This window comes from Lissotriton vulgaris, chromosome 6, assembly GCF_964263255.1.
Source record: "Lissotriton vulgaris chromosome 6, aLisVul1.2, whole genome shotgun sequence".
Taxonomy (NCBI): domain Eukaryota; kingdom Metazoa; phylum Chordata; class Amphibia; order Caudata; family Salamandridae; genus Lissotriton; species Lissotriton vulgaris.
The window spans coordinates 1899607979-1899629373 of record NC_141694.1 but is presented as its reverse complement, the minus strand read 5'-3'; the positions used below and the strand labels follow the sequence as shown (position 1 = coordinate 1899629373).

General features: G+C 49.0%; 1 protein-coding gene across 1 annotated transcript in view; it reads right to left on the bottom strand.

The window, feature by feature from the left end:
- Positions 1–688: 688 nt before the first annotated feature.
- LOC147709835 (uncharacterized) overlaps positions 689–21395 on the bottom strand; it is a 43969-nt gene continuing 23262 nt past the window's right edge. Inside the window, exon 2 of the mRNA XM_086928283.1 lies at positions 689–6902. Coding sequence (XP_086784409.1) covers positions 4081–6567 — 2487 coding nt within the window. The 5' untranslated portion in view covers positions 6568–6902 and the 3' untranslated portion in view covers positions 689–4080. The remainder of the gene's footprint in view (positions 6903–21395) is intronic.

Below are 21395 nucleotides of genomic sequence, written 5' to 3'. Positions count from 1 at the left end.
AGGAGGAGGGAAAGCCCCAATCCATAGGTCTCACTCGAGTCCTCCACCCAGGTGCCCAAACCAGTCCACCAATGCAGATCACTCTCTGTCAGCTATCTCAAGGGCCTCGGTCTCCAACTCAGCCTCCACAACAGTCAGGTCACACTCAACAGCCACTATACTCTCTGTAGCGAGGAAGGAGTGGCCTTCCCTAAAGACCTCCAACCAATGCAAGCATCATGGTCGGGCAATTAACACTTCCAGGCAACTCCAAACGAACCGACTGCAGCAGCAACAGCGTCTCGGGCAACCAGGCAGGCATAAGTAGATGGCAGTCTAGCAGCTCTGTAGTGTAGTTCCTATATTCCCAATAGGCTCTGCGCATTGGAATAACATAAACAGCAGTATAGACGTAGGACTGAGGTCATCTAGGTCTCTACTGACTATGTTAGACTTAATTAGTTGTGCCAGCTAGCTCAGTGGTCACTAGAAACTTTCTCGAATGAATAGGGAGGGGTTAACTTCCCTGATTTAGACAAGAAGGGATTAGCTTCTGACAACCATACAACATGACAACTTTGCTCCCCCAGAATAAGGAGTATATCTCCAGTGTCGTGTGAAAACAATAGACAGCTATTTCATCTAGTCAATCGTGCATTCTTAATTTCACCAGGGTGCAGAGAAATAGAGAGACGGGAGTTTTCAATAAAAGGTGTTATTTTATTGATCAGTCTTCTTTCTCATGCAAGAGAAATGAATTGCCACAATTGCAATACTTAGTATAAAGTAAAGTGCGTACAGTAAAAGTAGTATTATGAAATAATACTGTAAAAGCATTGATATGGTTTCTTAGCCATATGATACTTTAAAATGGATAAAATATATACATACATAAAAACATTGACTAACTAACTCAACTGGTGCTTCTAAGATACGCCTACCCCAGTGTACCTGACCTAAGCCTAATACGTGGGAAGGAGTAAGTTGCAGTTTTTAAGTTAAGTTAAGTTTTGCCAAGTATCGGAATCAAGAATTCTCTCTAAGGTTTTAATCAGCTCCGTACCTTGGTTATAGAATGAAGAAGGTCTTGTATCTCGCTTCTCAGGACTCGATCTCCCAGCAACCCATGAGGGTGACTTGGGAACACCGGAGCTGGATTTTCTCGGCTGGAGAAAAAGACAGCATCTCTCTCAGTGCCTCAAGGGGAAGGGCGGTTTCCTTTGGCTCTCCTAACAGCTGGGCTCCCGGGCAAGTAGAACGTTGCTCTGCTCCCAACCACCGTGTGTTTGCTTAAGTCAACGTTGGTATATTTATACCTGAAAGGTGGCGGGTTTGACGTAAGGTTGGACATAAGACGTCACTAGGAACGAACAGTTCTTTCTGGACTTCAGGAGTTCTTGTGCAAATCAAAACAAAAGCAGGGGGTTTTCCCGGGCTGCTGGAGGCTTGGTTTGTTTAAAGAACGCATTGTGCTTTCTTGGAGTCTATGGGAGTAGCCGTGCCGTGTTTTGGACTGCATGGGCTATTACTAAATATGGATATGATTCCTATGCCTTTATAAGGATATTATTTGTTATAACCACATAAAGGCATGAATCGGGAATATCGAATTAGGTTCCTAGATAGAAATACAACAGCTCCAGCTGCTTACTTCCAGGGACCAGACTGTCCATCTCGGAATGGGTTGCCACGTGGTCCCCTGCACTTGACCTTTGGTGTCACTCAATGGCTTCCAATGGCCTCCAACTCCTGCTGGCCTCAACACATCACCGGCCCTCACTTAAGGCCCAGGACCTATCTGCTTTCTGTCCGGCTTCCTTTCTCCTCCACCAGAGCAAGGTAGAACCAACAGGAGTCCAAGGGAGTCCCAAACAATAGTCCTCTTTCTCTCCACTTGGTACCACCACCTGGGTCGAGCCGCCACTATGCCACTGTGCGATGGCAGCTCTGAAAGCCCCTCCAGACAGACAGCCTTTATGGTGTGCCTCCCCTCATTGTCAGCAGCATCACACGGAGTCCCTGCCTGGCACCCCGCTCTCATGTCTTATGTCGCCTTTGAGCCGATCCAGCTCCGAAGGATCACCAGAGGCCTGCTGAGATGCAGAATGTCATGCCAACCCCAGGCTCAACTCCAGCAACAGTTTCACAGGGCCCCCTGGAGCCAAAAGAGAACTGAGGGGTCTCACTCTCACCATCTCCAGCTGCTGCACAGGGAAGGACTCACCCCCACCCCAGTGCAGGTTACAGGCAGAGGTCAAGTCAGGATGGTGCATGCCCAGCCTAACACCCTCCAGGTCACTCCGACTAAACTATGGGCTGAGTCCATCCACTGGCTCCAACAGGCCTCTGCAATGGCTGGCTGCCATCCAGTCACTAGCGGTTGTCTCTGGTTCTGCCGCAGCCCCCAATCGCAGGCAGGGCTCCTGTGTCCAGCACTAGTATATTATCAGGACAGGATGACGCTCACCTGAGAGGACCCACTCCGTGACCCTCCACCACTTACACAAACCGAGCCCGCCTACTGACTTCAGCAGGCCTCAGCCACATTTGTCCACCGACTCCACTCCCTGTGGCGTGTTTTGGCTTTGCCATGGTCTTCAGCCTTTAGTTGGGCACACGCATCCCTCGTTGGTGCTGTTAGCAGGAGTTATGCTGATAGATTTCTGTCTGTGTATAAGGATAGTGCAGGATTATCATGCCTGGTCCGGGAGCCCCACATAGGCACATCTAGTCTGCCATCTCATCAGGCCATGCCCCTAAATGAATGCGTTTTTCTGTCCCAGTGCAGAATCAGTTAGAAATCTCAAACAGATAGCAATCTGCATTACATATAATATGGAGCATAAAGGCTGCATTGAATTCCCCATATACCCTAATTTCTGTGATTTCTATGCTGACGAGTGCTGTCAATTGATGAGTGCTCTCAATTGAGCTATTCTGTGCTCTTCATTCGCTCTAAAACTATTAGTTCTACTTATATATTTGCCACATTTCCCAGAGTTCGGTTTTTAATAATTTGGTCATCCTACCCTTCATCCATTGTGTGATATGAGATAACCCACTAGGGTGCACTTTGTAGTAAATACTTTCTCACATTCATTTCATTCTAGTGGTTTCTGTCTGGTGTGAACTTACATGTTACATTATATATTCCCTTCTAATGAATCACTTGTCAGAGTCAGAAAGCTCATGGTTTGTGCCTAGTGGGGACACTGATCCTTGTCACATTCAAATACATTCATAAGGTTTCTCTCAGGTGTTGACATTCTGATGTACTAGTATGTTTCCTTTTATAATTAAATCTTGATCATATTTGGTACATTTGTATGGTTTCTCCCCAGTGTTGGTGTCCTGCTATTGCATTAGCTTATAATTTCTAAATCACATTGTCACATTCAGCAAGTTCATATGGTTTCTTCCCGTTGTGGAGATTCAGATGTTTATTTAGTGATGAGTTTATAATGAAAGCCTTTTCATATTCAGTAAATTTATTATGGTTCTCACCAGTGTCAGATTTCAAATGATATTATCGCCCAGTCTATGTAATGTATGCTGTGTCACATTTAGTACACTGATGTGGCTTCGCCCTGTGGAAAATGTCAAATCAGAAAACATTCTTCCTTTTGGTGAATAAATGACTTGTCACATTAGGGCTCATTCCGATCAGCGGAGTGGTTTCCACCCCGTATGAACCTACCAATCTAAAAATAGTCCTCACTTTTCAAAAAATGCTTTGTCAGATTGAATACATTGATAGAATTTCGCCCTGGTATGAATTCACATGGTTTCCCTTCTGTTTGGGTTCTATGATATTGCAGTGTTGTTTCTAATGAATGCCCTATCACATCGATTACAAGCAAATGGTTACTTCCCGGTGTAGATTTTCTGAGATTGTTCTAATAGGTGCTTTAAATCGAACGTCTTGTCCTATTCAGTAGATCCATAGGGTCTTTCCCCATTGTGGACTTTTTGATGCTGCATTAGGATGTTCTTTGCAACAAATGTCTTGTAACATTCTGCACATTCATATAGTTTCTCCCCAGTGTGGACTTTCAGATGTAGCATTAGGCAGTCCCTTGGAAACCCCTTCTCACATTCACTTCAATCGTATTGTTTCTCGCCAGTGTGGATTTTCTGATGTTGCACTAGCTTGTACTTTAAAGTGAATGCCTTTTCACATTCAGTACATTCATATAGTTTCTCTCCTGTGTGGACTTTCAGATGATGCATTAGGTGTGCCTTTCTCCTAAATGCCTTGCAACATACAATACATTGATATGGTCGCTCTCCTGTGTGGGTTTTCTGATGTTCCAGTAAGTGGTGTTTTCTACTGTATGCCTTGTCACATTCAGTGCATTTATATGGTTTCTCTCCAGTGTGGGTATTCTGATGTACCATTAAGTGTTGTTTTCTGAAGAATGCTTTGTCACACTCACTACAACAATAGCGTTTCTTTCCGGTATGGATTTCCTGATGTTGTTCTAGCTGGTGCTTTAGAGTGTATGCTTTGTCACATTCAGTACATTTATACGGCGTCTCTCCAGTGTGAACTTTCTGATGTCGCGTTAGGCTTCCCTTTGCAAAAAATGCCTTGTCACATTCATTGCATTGATATTTCTTCCCAGTGTGGGTTTCTTGATGTTGCATTAACCGCTGTTTTGTAATAAACGCCTTCTCACATTCACTACAACCAAATGGTTTCTTTCCAGTGTGTCTTTTTTGATGTAGTATAAGGGTGTGCTTTGCAGTGAATGCCTTGCCACAGTCAGAGCAATCATATGGTTTCTCTCCAGTGTGAATTTTCTGATGTTGCTTTAATTCCCCTTTTGTAACAAATGCCTTCTCACATTCACTACAACCATATGGTTTCTCTCCAGAGTGGAATTTTTGATGCTGTTTTAATTGCAATGTTGTAAAAAATGCCTTCTTACATTCACCACATCGGTATGGTTTCTCCCCAGAGTGGAATTTCTGATGTTGGTTTAATTGCAATTTTGTAACAAATGCCTTTTCACATTCTCTACAAGCAAATGGTTTCTCACCGGTGTGGATTTTCTGATGTCGCAAGAGATAGGTTTTTGTAAAGAAGGCCTTCTCACATTCACTACAACCATATGGTTTGTCTCCGGTGTGGATTTTCTGATGTTGCAAGAGATAGCTTTTTGTAATGAATGCCCTGTCACATTCAGTGCATTCATATGGTTTCTCTCCAGTATGGCATCTCTGATGTAGAATAAGGGCTCCTTTTGTAATGAATGCCTTGACACATTCAGTGCATTTATATGGTTTCTCACCAGTGTGCACTCTCTGATGTCGTATTAGGGATGCACTTGTATTGAAAGCCTTGTCACATTCAGAGCATTCATATGGTTTCTCTCCAGTGTGGACTCTCTGATGTCGTATTAGTTCTCTGTTAGTAATGAATGCTTTGTCACATTCACTGCAACCGTATGGTTTATTTCCAGTGTGGATTTTCTGATGTTGGTTTAACAGTGCTTTTGTGAAGAATGCCTTGTCACATGCAGCACATTCATAAGGTTTTTCCCCATTGTGGACTGCATAATGTCGATGTACCTCTCCCTTTGTAACAAATGCCTTGTTACATTCAGTACATTTATATGGTTTCTCCCCTGTGTGGACTGTATGATGTCGAATTAGCTCTTTTTTTGTAATGAATGCCTTGTCACATTCTGTACATTTATATGGTTTCTCTCCAGTGTGGATTTTCAAATGTCGCATTAGAGATTCCTTTTCAACGAATGCCTTGTCACATTCAGTACATTTATATGGCTTCTCTTCAGTATGCATTTTCCGATGTCGCATCAGGTTTGCCTTTGCAGCAAATGCCTGGTCACATTCTGTACATTTAAATGGTTTCTCCCCAGTGTGTATATTCAGATGCTGCATTAGGTTTGTGTTTGAAATGAATGCCTTTTCACATTCAGTACATTTATATGGTTTCTCTTCAGTGTGAATTTTCAGATGATGCTTTAGAGCTCCCTTAGCAACAAATGCCTTGTCACATTCACTACAACAAAAGGGTTTCACTCCAGTGTGGAATTTCTGATGTTGCTTTAACAACTCTTTTCTATAGAATGCCTTGTCACATTCTGTACATTTATATGGCTTCTCTCCAGTGTGAATTTTCAGAAGTCTCATTAAGTTTGCCTTTCTGATGAATAACTTGTCACATTCTCTACATTCATGGGGCTTTTTCCCAATGTGGATGTTTTGTTGTTGTATTAAGTCTGTCTTTGTAATGAATTCTGGATTACATTCAGTTAGGTTAAAAGGTTTCCCACCAGAATAACCACTCTGATATGCCGGCAAGTTCCCTTTTGCAGTGAATGTGTTTTCCTCAGCATGGCTTGTCTGTTGTACCGGTAGGTGTCCTTTTGCATGCATTGCCTTTTGACATTCAGTACATTCATATAACTTCTTCCAGGTGTCAAGACTCTTTTGATTGAATGTCTGCCCACATTCCCTACATTTACATGTTCTGAGTCTTGCGTGGGCAACCTTGTATAATTTTAGACGGCCAGTGGCCCTGAATGTTTTATCACATTCTGAATATTTATCTCTTTCCATTGTGTGTGCTTTATGTTCAACCCCTTCTTATAATAAATATATTTTGTCTTTCTTCTATGCTGACTTCATCCACTCCTTATAGAATGCTATAAGAAACAGGTTTGAGTGTTTTAGTACATTTAGAAAGTTCTCTATTCCCTAGTGTCTCTCACGTTAGTCTTTTCAAGCAGAGTATTTGTTTTCATGCTACTTCAGTGTATAGATTAAGATAGCTTTTTGTTTTTTGAACGGATCTTCATGGGATGAATTTTCAATGCCCAGCCTTGCAGAATTTTGCTTTAAAAAATATATCCTAATGTCCTTTCCATCTTCCATTCCTAAAGCATTCCTTTCACCTGTAACAAAAAAAGGCAAGTCAATATAAAGAAACTATAATTATGACCTAATCTTATCTAGAAAGACTTATACTGCACATTTAAAACAAAGTGAAAGAAACTTTGCAATACATTCAGTCTTTCCTGTTTTCAGTTTTTGATGTCAACTGCAGAGGGGGTTTGTCAGTATAAAATCAGTGGTTATTAATGTTTAGGTGTTTTTAAGCAGTGCAAATTCATTTGCACAGTTTCTATCTAGTCTTTTTAGAGTAGAGATCACCAACCTTTTGTGTACTTAGAGCTACTCATGTTCAATTAAAATCATTGTGAGCTACTAATATTATTTGTGTTGAAATAGTGACCACATCAGACAAGATCACATTAGTAGCCACCCCATGCAAGATTAATCACAGTGATCACTTCCGTACATCCGACAAGACTGCCAGTAGTAAAGGAAAAAAAAACTTTTCAGATTGAAATGCCTCAATACGGTTAATATGACATCCATAGCTGCAATGCCCCTAGCATTAAGGTATAATATCAGTAATAGTGTATTATTTATCACTTAGTTATTATTAGCTTTACATATATTTTGGACATTCAGACATTTTTGTCTCCAAACATTAACTTATGAGTTCTGAAAACACACTTTTTTGTCTTGAATACACTCATTAGGTCTGTAGATATTAATTCAAAAAAGCAAAACGTTCCAAGTTAGTAGGCTGGGATGCACATAAGAGAGCTACTTCTATCTAGTTGGAGAGCTACCAGTAGCTCACAAGCTACTAGTTGGAGAAGCCTGTTTTATAGACTTATGCTTTAATTGTTTGCTTTGTGCACGGACATTGTAGGATAAACATTGTGTATATGAGGGTCCCCATGCTGTGGGTATGCCACGGAACAATACTATTCACTTGTATTACTTTTGCCCAGGACCAATTCTGGCCAAAGGGGAAAGAAAGAGATTCACTCACTACCACAGTACATGCCCGGAGCAGCACATGACCAAAACCTCACCAAGACCTGCCCTTATGAAGAAAACAAAGTATGAAACATATCAAATGTGACCAAGCACTGGGCTGCAACTTGTCATGCAAGAAAGCACTCTACAGCGAGTAAAAGATGTGTTTGCTTTCATGTAGCATCATGCATTGTAAATGGCTAGGATAGTCTTGCCAGAACTAGTGTGCAACTCAATACCTTGTTAATATTTTGAGCTCATGGTGCTAACGGTTTGTTCTAGGCCAGTCATCGCTGACCGACACTGGGTTCATTCACAGAGACTTACTTAGTTCTTAGTTTTAAGCCTCAGATTCTACATGAGAGCACATTTATGCTGAAACATAACAAAATAAATACACATAACCCAGAAAGGTGGGCTGCTCTAAAAGTAGCTAGAATACTGAATTTGGTAAGCAGTCATTTGTGTAGATCAGTGCAGTAGATCAGTTTTCCACGATCCCTGAGTAATCAGGGTTGTCATGTTCTGTGGTTACCAGAACCTACCTACAGCACTGTAGAATACATGGGGTTGGAAGTGGCACTGTAGAGCTAGCTGGTCTAATGGCTGACATTTCCTGTGGAGGGTTTCAGAAGCGGTAGGGACACCAAGCCCTCAGTTTAGGTCATCCAAAACACGCAGGTCCTGGGGATTCCTAGGAACTACATGACAAGAGGTCTTACGCTGTGATTAGACAAGTGAATACCAAGTCTGTTACAGCACATAAGCATGACAAACTTTCAAGTCATACGCAGCACTTTATTAAACAATCTGAAGGAATATCCTGCACAATGAGTAAATATGACAGGATGAAGAATGGTAGATGCCGGGAGATTACACAGAAAGTAAATGGGCACACGGTTAAGGGAGAAAATATTACAGTCATTTTGGTTATTATGATTTGCACAGTGTACTATTGTCTAAAGCAACGATACTTTGATAAACCTTTCAGATATATCAACAATAATATGAAATGACAGCGCAATTTAGAGAAATAATTAGATTATGATGCTGGGTGCTAATGGGTTAAATAACAAATTTAAGGCTAAAGCAATAGATATATGGCTGAGAGGACACTCCCCGGATGCAGTATTGATTCAGGAAACACACTACATCGAGAAAAAGGAACAACATTTCAAAATGTTCACGCAATGGGCCGGATATCATGTGTTTATCATGTGTAAGTGCAACAGAACAGGGGGGTGTCACTGTATGTGAAAAAGCATTCCCCCCTACAAGTTACTTTTTTCCTAAACAGATACAGAAGGCAGATGTGCTTATATTTTAGTGGATTTCTTAATAAAAGGATTATGATAGCTACAATATGTGCCCCAATAACTGATAATCCATCCCCAATTATAGATTTAGATAAGGTCCTACCTCATATCCAGGTTTTTTTTTGTAGGGGGGGGGGGGGTTCATTTTCTGCGATAGCCGGAGGTGGATTCATTCACAGGGAAGCGTAGCCAAAATAAACCCTGAATGGCAGTACCCATTTCAGAATGTAAGCAAGGGCTAGGTTTATGGAGGGGAAAGGTCCCATATAAATGGGAATACTCCTGTTACTCAGGCAGGCATATGTCAGCGGCCAGACTCTCTACACAAAATCTGTGGCTAAAAACATACTCTCACATGTGAAATGCTTTGTCAGATCATGCCTTAGTTTAAATGGAGGAAGTAGGAATAAAGGTAAAAAGACTGGATGTAAGTTGACATTTAACAAAGTGAATCTCGAAGATCAGGAATGGTGTAAAGATATGGAGATATAGACAGTTAATTATTTTAAAATAAATAATAACTCAACTAGTATTGAAATTGTATGGGAGGCTTATAAGGCCATGATATGTGGATATATTACATTGAAAGAGATTGTAAAGAAGAGGGAAAAGTCGACATTAAGGGCCGAGCTTGAAACAGAATTAAATCAGGTATGTTTAAAAGTACAATGCTCAGCAACAAAAGCTAATAAAGACTTACTTAGGAAAGCCAGAATATGCGAATATGCATGCAGGAGTATTATGATGAACAAGAATACACAGCTAAAAACATATCTTTACAAAAGGTATTCGAAAAGAGCGAGTATGGGGGTAAGCTACTGGCTTGGCAGACAAGAGATCTCCCAGAGAAAAATAAGGCAATATCAATAATAGATCCAGAGACAAAGACAAGTATCAAAGACCCTGAAGAAATTCAGAAGTAATCTTTTAAGCATTATAAAGCAATATCTGGTACCCAACATCAAGGGGATATAAGAGCACTTACTGATTTTTTAGTTAACCTAGACATCCCAAGATTGAAAGGAAACCAAATACAAGCATTGGTAGCAAAATTTACCCTTAGTGAGATTGAGACAGTTGTAAAGCCCTTAGCAAATGGTAAAGCCTGTGGGGAAGATGGCATTCCGGCAGAGTCGTATACAAGTTTTACGTCAGTTTTAAACTCAGACCTACTAAAATTAGCCAATCATGTTCTGGAGGGTGGAGAGATTCCGGATTCATTTTGTTTAGCAACGGTAGTCAGTTTTTTAAAAAAAGGACAAGATAATGAATACATCAAATCATATAGACCATTCGCCTTTTAAATGCGGATTATAAATTATGAAGGTTTTAGCTAACCAAATCAATACGGTCATGGGAACTTTTATCCACTCCAAACAGTGCAGTTTTAGAGCCTGTAATACAGTTATCTTTTAATACGAGCTTTCTAATTGAAGCTTTAGATTATTTTGCACGGAAAAACATTCCTGCACAGGAGATGATTTGGTAAGCTGGAAGAGCTTTTTTATATTAATTCTTTAAAAAGTTGGATTTCCTATTAGATTGATTCAGTTAGTATCTAGTATGTACAAGAGGGCAAAAGACCAAATATTTATAAATGCTAGAAATAGTGGAACACGCATGATAAATAGGGGGAAAAATCAGGGCTGCCCTTTATCACGCATTCTTTTTGCCCTCTTCATTGAACCTTTAGCTATCGCTGTTCGTGATTCACTAAATATAAATCCACCTGTAGATGGTATGACTCCCATTAAATTATACGCGGATGATATATTGTTGTTTTTAAAACCATATATTGAAAATCAGAAAATAGTTTTTTCAATCTTTCAAATGTATCAAGACCTGGGAGGTTATAAGATTAATAAATGTAATTGCAAACAAGACACTATAATGCACACATGTTATCTATTAATTCCAGACCCAAGAGATATCTGCGGGTGTATTTCACACAAAAAATTAATATCTTATTTGAACTAAATTAAACACCCTTTACCAGTAAGGTTAAGGCACTATTCGAGAAATGGAATAAATTGCCTCTCTCCATTATGGGGTCGAATTGCGTGAATTCTCGCCTGCTCCCTGATCACCTCCTGCCCCTCCCCACCCCAGAGGGCCCCATAGAAACTTTTACCTCTGTATCACCTCTGCCAGCTCCTTCCTCTTCAATATTTTCAAGGTGACCCATGATTCACCACAGCCTGGGTCTAGTTCAGCACTTACTAGTGTATGTGAAATCTCATAAACAAAAACAGTGATAACGCCTGCACTTACTCCAGCACCGGGGATCCTATCTGCAGCAAACCCTTAGGTCACATACAAATTTACTTCTGCACCACCCCTGCTGCTCCCTAGATCACCCCTGCCCCTCTCCACCCTGAGGTCACACCCAGTTTTACCACTTCACCACCCTTCCTGATCCCCCAAATCACCCTCTGCTCCTCTCCACCCTGAGGTCACACAGAGCTTTACCTCTGCAACGCCCCCACCTGCTCCCCAGATCACCCTCTCTACCCTGAGGTCACACACAGCTGTACCTATTCATCACCTCTCCTGCTCCCCAGATCACCTTCTGCCTCACTCCCACGGAGGTCACATGCAGGTTTACCTCTGCACGGTCCCCTCCTGCTCCCCAGATAACCCTGTGCCCCTCTGCACCCTGATGTCACACCCAGCTTTACCTCTGCACCGGCCCTCCTGCTCCCCAGATCACCCTCTGCCCCGCTGCACCTGACTTATACACAGCTTTACCTCTGTACCGCCCCTCCTGCTCCCCAAATCACCATCTGCCCCTTTCGACCCTGAGGTCACACACAGCTTTACTTCTGCATCACCCCTTCTGCTCCCCAGATCACCCTCTGCTACTCTCCAACCTGAGGTGACACACAGCTTTACGTCCATCACCACCCCCTTTTGTACCGCTTTTGGCCACCATAAGTGTGGCAGGTTATGCTCAGACGTGAGTCCCTTGCTCACTTTGCCACTGGATCCAAGCAAGCCGGGCTGAAGACGGCTGGAATGCCAGAAACCGGTCCTCGGAAGCTTGTTTCCGGTCCAGGGAAGAATGGCTTGGCAGTTCCGGCTGGACTGTTCCCATGAGGCACAGGGTCAGACTGATTTGCATATAGCCATGTCTGAACTGGGATGGCGGAGTGGGCTAAAGAACGGTGATGGATTAAACCCAAATCTTTTGACTGGGTGTGAGTGTTTGATTGATTCAGATGATCCATCCATCACCACCCCCTTTTGTACCACATAGCTTTACTTCTGCACCACCCCTCCTGCTCCCCTGATTACCCTCTGCCCCTCTCCCCCCTGAGGTCACACAGTTTTACCTCTGCACTGGCCCCACCTGCTAACGAGATCACCCTCTGCCCCTCTCTACCCCGAGGTCCCACACAGCTGTACCTCTGCATCACCCCTCTTGCGCCCCAGATCACCCTCTGCCCCTCTTCACCCTGAGGTCACACACAGCTTTACATTTGCACTGCCCCACCTGCTCCCCAAATCACCCTCTGCCCCTCTCCACCCTGAGGTCACACAGCGCTTTACCTATGCAACCCACCTCCTGCTCCCCAGATCACCCTCTGTACCTCTGTACCCTGAGTTCACACACGGCTTTACCTCTGCAACGCTCCCTCCTGCTCCCCAGATCACCCTCTGCCGCTCTCCACCCTGAGGTCACACACAGCTTTACCTCTGCACCAGTCCTGCTCTCCAGATCACCCTGTGCCCCTCTGCACCCTGAGGTCACACACAGCTTAAAGACTGCACCATCCCATCTGTCCCCTGATCACCCTCTTCCCCTGTCCACCCTGAGGTCACACACAGATTTACCTCTGCACCGCCCCTCCTGCTACCCAGATCCCCCTCTGCCACTCTCCACCCTGAGGTCATACACAGCTTTACCTCTGCACAGCCCCTCCTGCTCCCCAGATCACCCTCTGCCCCTCTCCACCCTGAGGTCACACACAGCTTTAGCTCTGCATCACCCCTCCTGCTCCCCAGATCACCCTTTGCACCATGAGGTCACAACCAGCTTTACCTCTGCACCGCCCCTCCTGCTCCCCAAATCACCCTCCGCCCTTTTCCTCCCTGAGGTCACACACATCTTTACCTCTGCACCAGATCCACCTGCTCCCCAGATCACCCTGTGCCCCTCTCCACCCTGAGGTCACACACAGCTTTACCTCTGCACTGCCCCACCTGTCCCATAATCCCTCTCTGCCCCTGTCCACCCTGAGGCCACATACAGATTTACCTCTGCACTGGCCTTCCTGCTCCCCAGATCACCCTCTGCCACTCCACCCTGAGGTCACACACAGCTTTGCCTCTGCACCACCCCTCCTGCTCCCCAGATCACCCTCTGCCACTCCACCCCGAGGTCACACACAGCTTTGCCTCTGCACCACCCCTCCTGCTCCCCAGATCACCCTCTGCCCTCTCTACCCTGAGGTCACACACAGCTTTACCTCTGCACCGACCCTCCTGCACCGCAGATCACCCTCTGCTCCTCTCCACCTGAGGTGACACACAGCTTTACCTCTGCACCGCCCCTCCCTCTCCCCTGATCACCCTCTGCCCCTCTCAACCCTGAGGTCACACACAGCTTTACCTCTGCACAGCCCCTCCTGCTCCCCAGATCACCCTCTGCCCCTCTCCACCCTGAGGTCACACACAGCTTTAGCTCTGCATCACCCCTCCTGCTCCCCAGATCACCCTTTGCACCATGAGGTCACACCCAGCTTTACCTCTGCACCGCCCCTCCTGCTCCCCAAATCACCCTCCGCCCCTTTCCTCCCTGAGGTCACACACATCTTTACCTCTGCACCAGATCCACCTGCTCCCCAGATCACCCTGTGCCCCTCTCCACCCTGAGGTCACACACAGCTTTACCTCTGCACCGCCCCTCCTGCTCCCAAGATCACCCTCTGCACCCTGAGGTCACACACAGCTTTACCTCTGCACCGCCCCACCTGCTCCACAGATCACCCTCTGCCCCTCTATACCCTGAAGTCCCACACAGCTTTACCTCTTCACCACCCCTCCTACTCCCCCAGATCACCTTCTGACCCTCTCCGCCTGAGGTCACATACAGCTTTACCTCTGCACCGCCCCCTACTGCTCCCTAGATAACACTCTGCCCCTCTCCACCCTGAGGTCACAAACAGCTTTACGTCTGCACCGCCCCCTCCTGCTCCCCAGATCACCCTCTGCTTCGCTGCAACCTGAGGTCACACACAGCTTTACCTTTGCACCGCCCCTCCTGGTACCCAGATCACCCTCTGCCCCTCTCCACCCTGAGGTCACTCACAGCTTTTCCTCTGCACCGCCCCACCTGCTCCCCTGATCACCCTCTGCAAACTGGGGTCACACACAGCTTTACCTTTGCACCGCCCCTCCTGCTCCCAAGATCACCCTCTGCACCCTGAGGTCACACACAGCTTTACCTTTGCACCGCCCCTCCTGCTACCCAGATCACCCTCTGCCCCGCTGCAACCTGAGGTCACACACAGCTTTACCTTTGCACCGCCCCTCCTGCTCCTCAGATCACCCTCTGCCCCTCTCCACCCTGAGGTCACTCACAGCTTTACCTTTGCACCACCCCACCTGCTCCCCTGATCACCCTCTGCAAACTGAGGTCACACACAGCTTTACCTCTGCACCAGTCCTTCTCTCCAGATCACCCTCTGCACCCGGAGGTCACACACAGCTTTACCTCTGCACCCCTCCTGCTCCCCAGATCACCCTCTGCCCTCTCTACCCTGAGGTCACACACAGCTTTACCTCTGCACCGCCCCACCTGTCCCATAATCCCTCTCTGCCCCTGTCCACCCTGAGGCCACATACAGATTTACCTCTGCACTGGCCTTCCTGCTCCCCAGATCACCCTCCGCCACTCCACCCTGAGGTCACACACAGCTTTGCCTCTGCACCACCCCTCCTGCTCCCCAGATCACCCTCCGCAACTCCACCCAGAGGTCACACACAGCTTTGCCTCTGCACCACCCCTCCTGCTCCCCAGATCAACCTCTGCCCTCTCTACCCTGAGGTCACACACAGCTTTACCTCTGCACCGCCCCTCCTGCACCGCAGATCACCCTCTGCTCCTCTCCGCCTGAGGTGACACACAGCTTTACCTCTGCACCGCCCCTCCCTCTCCCCTGATCACCCTCTGCCCCTCTCAACCCTGAGGTCACACACGGCTTTACCTCTGCACCGCCCCACCTGCTCCACAGATCACCCTCTGCCCCTCTCCAACCTGTGATCCCACACAGCTTTTCCTCTTCACCACCCCTCCTACTCCCCCAGATCACCCTCTGCCCCTCTCCGCCTGAGGTCACATACAGCTTTACCTCTGCACCGCCCCTCCTGCTCCCCAGATAACCCTATGCCCCTCTTCACCCTGAGGTCACAAACAGCTTTACCTCTGCACCGCCCCTCCTGCTCCCCAGATCACCCTCTGCCCTGCTGCAACCTGAGGTCTCACACAGCTTTACCTTTGCACCGCCCCTCCTGCTCCCCAGATCACCCTCTGCCCCTCTCCACCCTGAAGTCCCTCACAGCTTTACCTCTGCACCGCCCCACCTGCTCCCCTGATCACCCTCTGCACACAGGTCACACACAGCTTTACCTCTGCACCAGTCCTGCTCTCCAGATCATCCTCTGCACGCGGAGGTCACACACAGCTTTACCTCTGCACCACCCCACTTGTCCCACGATCCCCCTCTGCCCCTGTCCACCCTGAGGTCACACACAGATTTACCTCTGCACCGGACCTCCTGCTCCCCAGATTACCCTCCGCTACTCCACCCTGAGGTCTCAACAGCTTTGCCTCTGCACCGCCTCTCCTGCTCCCTAGATCACCCTCTGCCCTCTCTACCCTGAGGTCACACCCAGCTTTACCTCTGCACCGCACCTCCTGTCCCCTGATCACCCTCTGCCTCTGTCAATGCTGAGGTCACACACCGATTTCACCATGCACCTCCCCTCCTGCTCCCCAGATCACCCTCTGCCACTCTCCACCCTGAGGCCTCACACAGCTTTACCTCTGAACCGCCCCTCCTGCTCCCCAGATCACCCTCTGCCACCTCCCCCCTGAGGTCACACACAGCTTTACCTCTGCACCACCCCTCCTGCACCCCAGATCACCCTCTACCCCTCTCCACCTGAGGTCACATAAAGCTTTACCTCTGCACCACCCCTCCTGCTCCCCAGATCACCCTCTGCCCCTCTCCACCCTGAGGTCACTAACAGCTTTACCTCTGTACCGCCCCCTCCTGCTCGCGAGATCACCCTCTACCCCTCTGCACCTTGAGGTCACACAAAGCTTTACCCCTGCACCGCCCTTCCTGCTCCCCACATCACCCTCTGCCCCTCTCCACCCTTAGGTCACACACAGCTTTACCTCTGCACCACCCCACCTACTCCCCTGATCACCCTCTGCCCCTCTCCACCCTGAGGTCATACACAGCTTTACCTCTGTACTGCCCTACCTGCTCCCATGATCACCCTCTGCACCTTGAGGTCACACACAGCTTTACCTCTGCACCACACCTCCTGCTCCCCAGATCACCCTCCGCCCCTCTCCAGGCTGAGGTCACACACAGCTTTACCTCTGCACCGCCCCCTCCTGCTCCCAGATCACCCTCTGCACGCTAAGGTCACAAACAGCTTAACCGCAGCACCACCGCTCCTGCTCCCCAGATCCCCTTCTGCCCCTCTCCAGCCTGTGGTCACACACAGCTTTACCTCTGCACCACCCCTCCTGCTCCCCAGATCACCCTCTGCCCCCTCCACCCTGAGGTCACACACAGCTTTACCTCTGCACCAGTCCTGCTCTCCAGATCACCCTCTACTCCCTAAGGTCACACACAGCTTTACCTCTGCACCACCTCACTTGTCACCTGATCTCCCTCTGCCCCTGTCCACCCTGAGGTCACACACAGATTTACCTCTGCACCACCCCTCCTGCTCCCCAGATCATCCTCCGCCACTCTCCACCCTGAGGTCACTCACAGCTTTACCTCTGCAGCGCCCCTCCTGCTCCCCAGATCACCCTCTGTCCACTCCATCCTGAGGTCACACACAGCTTTACCTCTGCACTGCCCCTCCTGCACCCAAGATCACCCTCTGCCCCTCTCCACCTGAGGTGAGACACAGCTTTACCTCTGCACCACCCCACCTGTCCACTGAACACAACCTGCCCCCTGTCAACGCTGAGGTCACACACCGTTTTCACCTCTACACCTCCACTCCTGCTCCCCAGATGAACCATCGACCACTCTCTACCCTGAGGCCACACACAGCTTTACATCTGCACCGCCCCTCCTACTCCTCAGATCAACCTATGCCCACTCCCCCCTGAGGTCACACACAGCTTTACCTCTGCACCGCCCCTCCTGCACCCCAGATCACCCTCTACCCTTTTGCACCCTGAGGTCACACACAGCTTTACCTCTGCACCACCCCACCTACTCCCCTGATTTCCCTCTGCCCCTCTCCACCCTGAGGTCACACACAGCTTTACCTCTGCACCGCCCCACCGGCTCCCCTGATCACCCTCTGCACCCCGAGGTCACACACAGCTTTACCTCTGCACCACGCCTCCTGCTCACCAGATCACCCTCCGCCCCTCTCCAGCCTGATGTCATTCACAGTGTTAGAATTGGGGGTCCCTGGTTGGCACAGGTATACACGTGCTGACCCTCTAGGTTGCGTGGCACGAGCAGTCAAGGCTAATCCCAAGAGCGTTTAGTCAGTTAAGCATTTATGATTACACACAGTAAATCCAATGATCCCCCACAAATGGACACCAGGCTGTAGATTGTGTAAAAATACATAATCTTTATGTAAAAATATATGTAGGTAAGTAAAGTTATCACAAGACCTTCTATAACATTTTAGAATTGGGGCCACAACATTCAACAATGGCAAGTGTTTCTTTAAAGTTCATAAAAATGCTTAATGGTTAGAGTTGGTGTTGGACAGGCCACATGACGGGCCGCTCTCCCCCGGCTCAACCAGGCCCGAGCCCAGACACGCAAGTACCACACACCACCATTGCACGTCCTCCGTCCCCTCAGGGACCCCTGCCCTCGAACATGTTAACCTCGTGGGTCCGATCCACTGCCGGCCCACGCGCCCAGCCCGGGCCGCCATCTTGGACACTTCACCACGAGGCCGCCTGGCCCCCGATCGACCTCAACCCTGGGCCTAGCCCGGCCTCAGACATTCCGGCACCACCCTCCACCCAGGAGGTGAGCGGGCTACTTGGCAAGTCAATGGGAGAAAGAGGTGCCGATGGCTCTCCCCCGCCCAGTGCCGCTCGCCCATCGCCTCCCCGGGCGCTGGCTCCACCCCCCTGCTGGGTGTCTGGACTCCCTCATCCCGGACCTCCCGACCTCCAAGTGCGAGGGTCCGGACATCAAAGCACGCCAGCCCTATAACTGGGGCAGCTCCAGAGCAGGAAGGCAGTTGTATCTTGGAGTCGAGAGACGTAAAGAGGAACTCATCCTGGACGGACTACTGGCGCTGCCGTAGCTCTGTCCTGTGCACCATCGTCCTGCCTGTTGGCGCTGCCACAGCCGTCGTAACCTTCATCCTTCATCGTCGTCGGGATCTGCTGGCGTGGCCGCGGACCGTTGTAACCGTCATCTTTCACCGGGACCTGCAGGCTCCGCCGCGGACCGTCGTCCTTCCTTCATCCATCTCGGGACCTGCTTGGCTCCTCCACGGCCCGATCATCTAGAACGCCGAGCTCGAGGATTGAGAGCTATTTTGTACTCATTGGTAACTAAGACTGTCCCGCTACCCTTTTCCTCAGCCAGAGATCAGAACCGAGGGGACCCCTGAGTCCAGACCTCCTTGTATCATATCAACGTAACCTAAGAATTGCATATAAAGTCTCGTTAACCTTCAATCTTGTGTGGTGTCCGTCTGTGGGGGGGAAGTTACTTGTCTGTACAGTCGTTGGAGACGGCTCTCCCTGGAGACCTCTCCCCGTAATCTCGGCCGACCCTCCCGGTCCGTCTAACATTGGTGGCCAGCGGCGCGATCCGAATCACCGCATAACGTACAGAGAGTAGCTCACCCCACAACGAACCACAATGTCAACTAAAGAGAGCGGATCAACTGAGAAGTTCCAAATGGAAAAGCTAGAGGAGTACAGCCATCGTGAACTAAAGCAGTTCTGCATCGAACTAGGTATCGCTACCACCGGACTAAGCACCAAGGACGATTTTAAGCATGCCCTAGAATCTTGGGCAGAGACCGGGGATGTCGAAGCCCCTGAGCAAAGCACCGCGAAAAATACCAACACGGCCCCTGAGGGGCAAAGAACCAGTCTCTCGCAAGACGAGATCCAAGAAAGAGAAAAAGCCCGACTACACGAACTAGAAATGGCCCGACTCAAGATGGACGTAGAACTCAAGTTGGCCGAACAAAAAATAAACTTAGAGCACCTACGTCTCCGAGAAGAAAGAGAGGAGAAACAGAGGCAAAGGGAGCTCGAGGAAAAGAAACTAGCGTACGAGCACGAACGGAACCTAGCCGAGATCAACCTGCGCAAGCAGAATAAAGAGTTAGGGGTGCCCGACAGACCACACACCCCAGGGACCACGGAGAAAAAAGTACACATCCCCAAGGATGTGGTCCGAGAATATTTTCGAGAAGACGACATCCAGCAATGGTTTAAGGCCTATGAAATCGCGATGACTGCGCACCGGATCGATAGAACCGATTGGGGAGCCGGCCTATGGGGCAAATTCCTCAATGAGGGCCGCGATACCCTGTTACAGCTCCCAGACCACCAGATGACCTCCTACGACCATATGAAAGCGGCCCTCCTCACCCGCTATGGCCTCACGCCCGAGATGTACCGTCAGAGGTTCCGAGACTGCACACGCATTCCGGGTACAACTTGGGTGGACTATGTAACGTACTTTAGCCGAGCCTTCGAAGGCTGGATCAGAGGGAACAACGTCACGACCTACGAGCAGCTGTTCAATCTGATGGTATGGGAGCATCTGTCCAACAATTGCTTCATTGAACTACGCCAACACCTCCTCGACAGCAAGTTAACCGATCCCCGGCAGCTCGCAGCCGAAGCTGACCGGTGGGAGATCACCAGAGTGGGCCGGAATGGGTCCTACGAGCAGAACAGGAACAACAATGGTCACCACCGACCCAGAGGAGGAGGAGGGGGCCAAGGCCGAGGAAGAGACAACACTCCGGCCGCCCCCACTACCAGCACCACCCCCCCGGCCAACCGGGGCAGCACCCCGGCGCGACCGGGGTACAGAGCCAATGTTACATGTCACCGATGCCAACGAGTCGGCCACTATGCAAACGACCCAAGCTGCCCGCAGTATCAGAGTCCAAAACCCCGCCATGTGGCCGCCGCGGCACTAGGGGAAGAACAGATCTCCGAGGAACAAGAAACAGACGAGCAAGAGTATCAAGAGTGGGAGCCAGCAGCCATGACTCTCGCGTGCTTAGGGGGAAGAGACATGGTCCCGCGGGTCCCCCTACCCGCTAACACCCAGAAGTACAGCCAATGGGTGAGCATCAATGGACGACGGGCCGAAGCCCTTCGAGACACCGGGGCCAGTGTGACAGCCGTCCGCTGTCATCTGGTGACCCCAGAACAATATCTACCGAACATTCTCTGCCCTGTGCGATCAGCCGACAACTCGGAAAGTCTGTGTCGGATGGCCTGCGTCCCCTTTGAGTGGGGAGGGGTCTCCGGCATGTTGAAGGTAACGGTCCGAGACGACGCCCCCGTGGACTGCCTCCTCGGAAATGACCTGGAAAGCTCCCCGTGGGCAGCCGTGGAGCGAAAAGAACACTTGGGGATGTTGGGCGTCCCTGACTGGGCGTGCGTCACCACCCGGTCCATGGCCGCCCGTGCCAACCATCACCCGGAAGAACCAGAATGGCCGGCGCCACCGCCTCCGGTCGCCCCAGCCGAGACCCCCGACCATGACATCCCCCTCGAACTTGCTCAACCTTCCGACCTCGCTAATCTTGACCAGTGGGCTCAAGAAGGGGGACCCACACAAGAACAATTTCGTCAGGAACAGAAGACCTGTCCCTCCCTCGAGGGACTCCGACAACAAGCGCTCGCCCAAAGCGCAGGGGATACCTCCGGAACTCATTGGGTCTACTGGGACAATGATCTGTTGTACAGCGAGCAACGAATCGCCGAGCTGGGGGCCAACCGAGTACTAGTAGTGCCCC